The following is a 381-nucleotide window of genomic DNA, read 5'->3' as shown; positions in this document are numbered from 1 at the left end:
TCCACCCCCGACTTCATCCCAAGCGCCCCTTCCTGCCTCAGGGCTCACCAAAGTCGCTCTGGCAGAAGTGCCGGATGCGCTGGGATCGTCCCTTGGGAGGGCGGCACATCCTGCAGCGCCCTGCAGGGACAAAACTGCACCAATTTAGGAGGGAGAGGGAACACCTGACTCCCCAAGCCCCCTCCTTCATCGGTGGGACCTCTTAGACCCCAGAGAGGGATACACCAGGGTCTTGAGAGTCCTGGGAAGGGTTTTTAGGGCCCATATTAAGGCCCCCATCTCATTCCTACCCTTGAGCTCTCCAGGACCACCCCTCACAGCAGTGAACCCAGGGGTGTGGGGGTCTTTGGGGATCCCTGTGGGGGAGCAGGTACCTATGGC

The 381-nt window shown here is 60.9% G+C and overlaps 1 protein-coding gene across 1 annotated transcript in view; it reads right to left on the bottom strand.

Moving 5' to 3' along the window:
• The window catches only part of ADAMTSL5 (ADAMTS-like 5), a gene marked incomplete at both ends in the record, with an annotated part of 3,897 nt that overhangs the window by 511 nt on the left and 3,005 nt on the right, over positions 1–381 (bottom strand). The window contains 1 exon segment of the mRNA XM_009076752.1: positions 49–120. Within this exon segment, the coding sequence (XP_009075000.1) occupies positions 49–120 (72 nt within the window).

Source organism: Acanthisitta chloris, unplaced genomic scaffold, assembly GCF_000695815.1.
Source record: "Acanthisitta chloris isolate BGI_N310 unplaced genomic scaffold, ASM69581v1 scaffold31366, whole genome shotgun sequence".
NCBI lineage: Eukaryota > Metazoa > Chordata > Aves > Passeriformes > Acanthisittidae > Acanthisitta > Acanthisitta chloris.
This window is presented reverse-complemented; position numbering and strand designations above follow the sequence as displayed.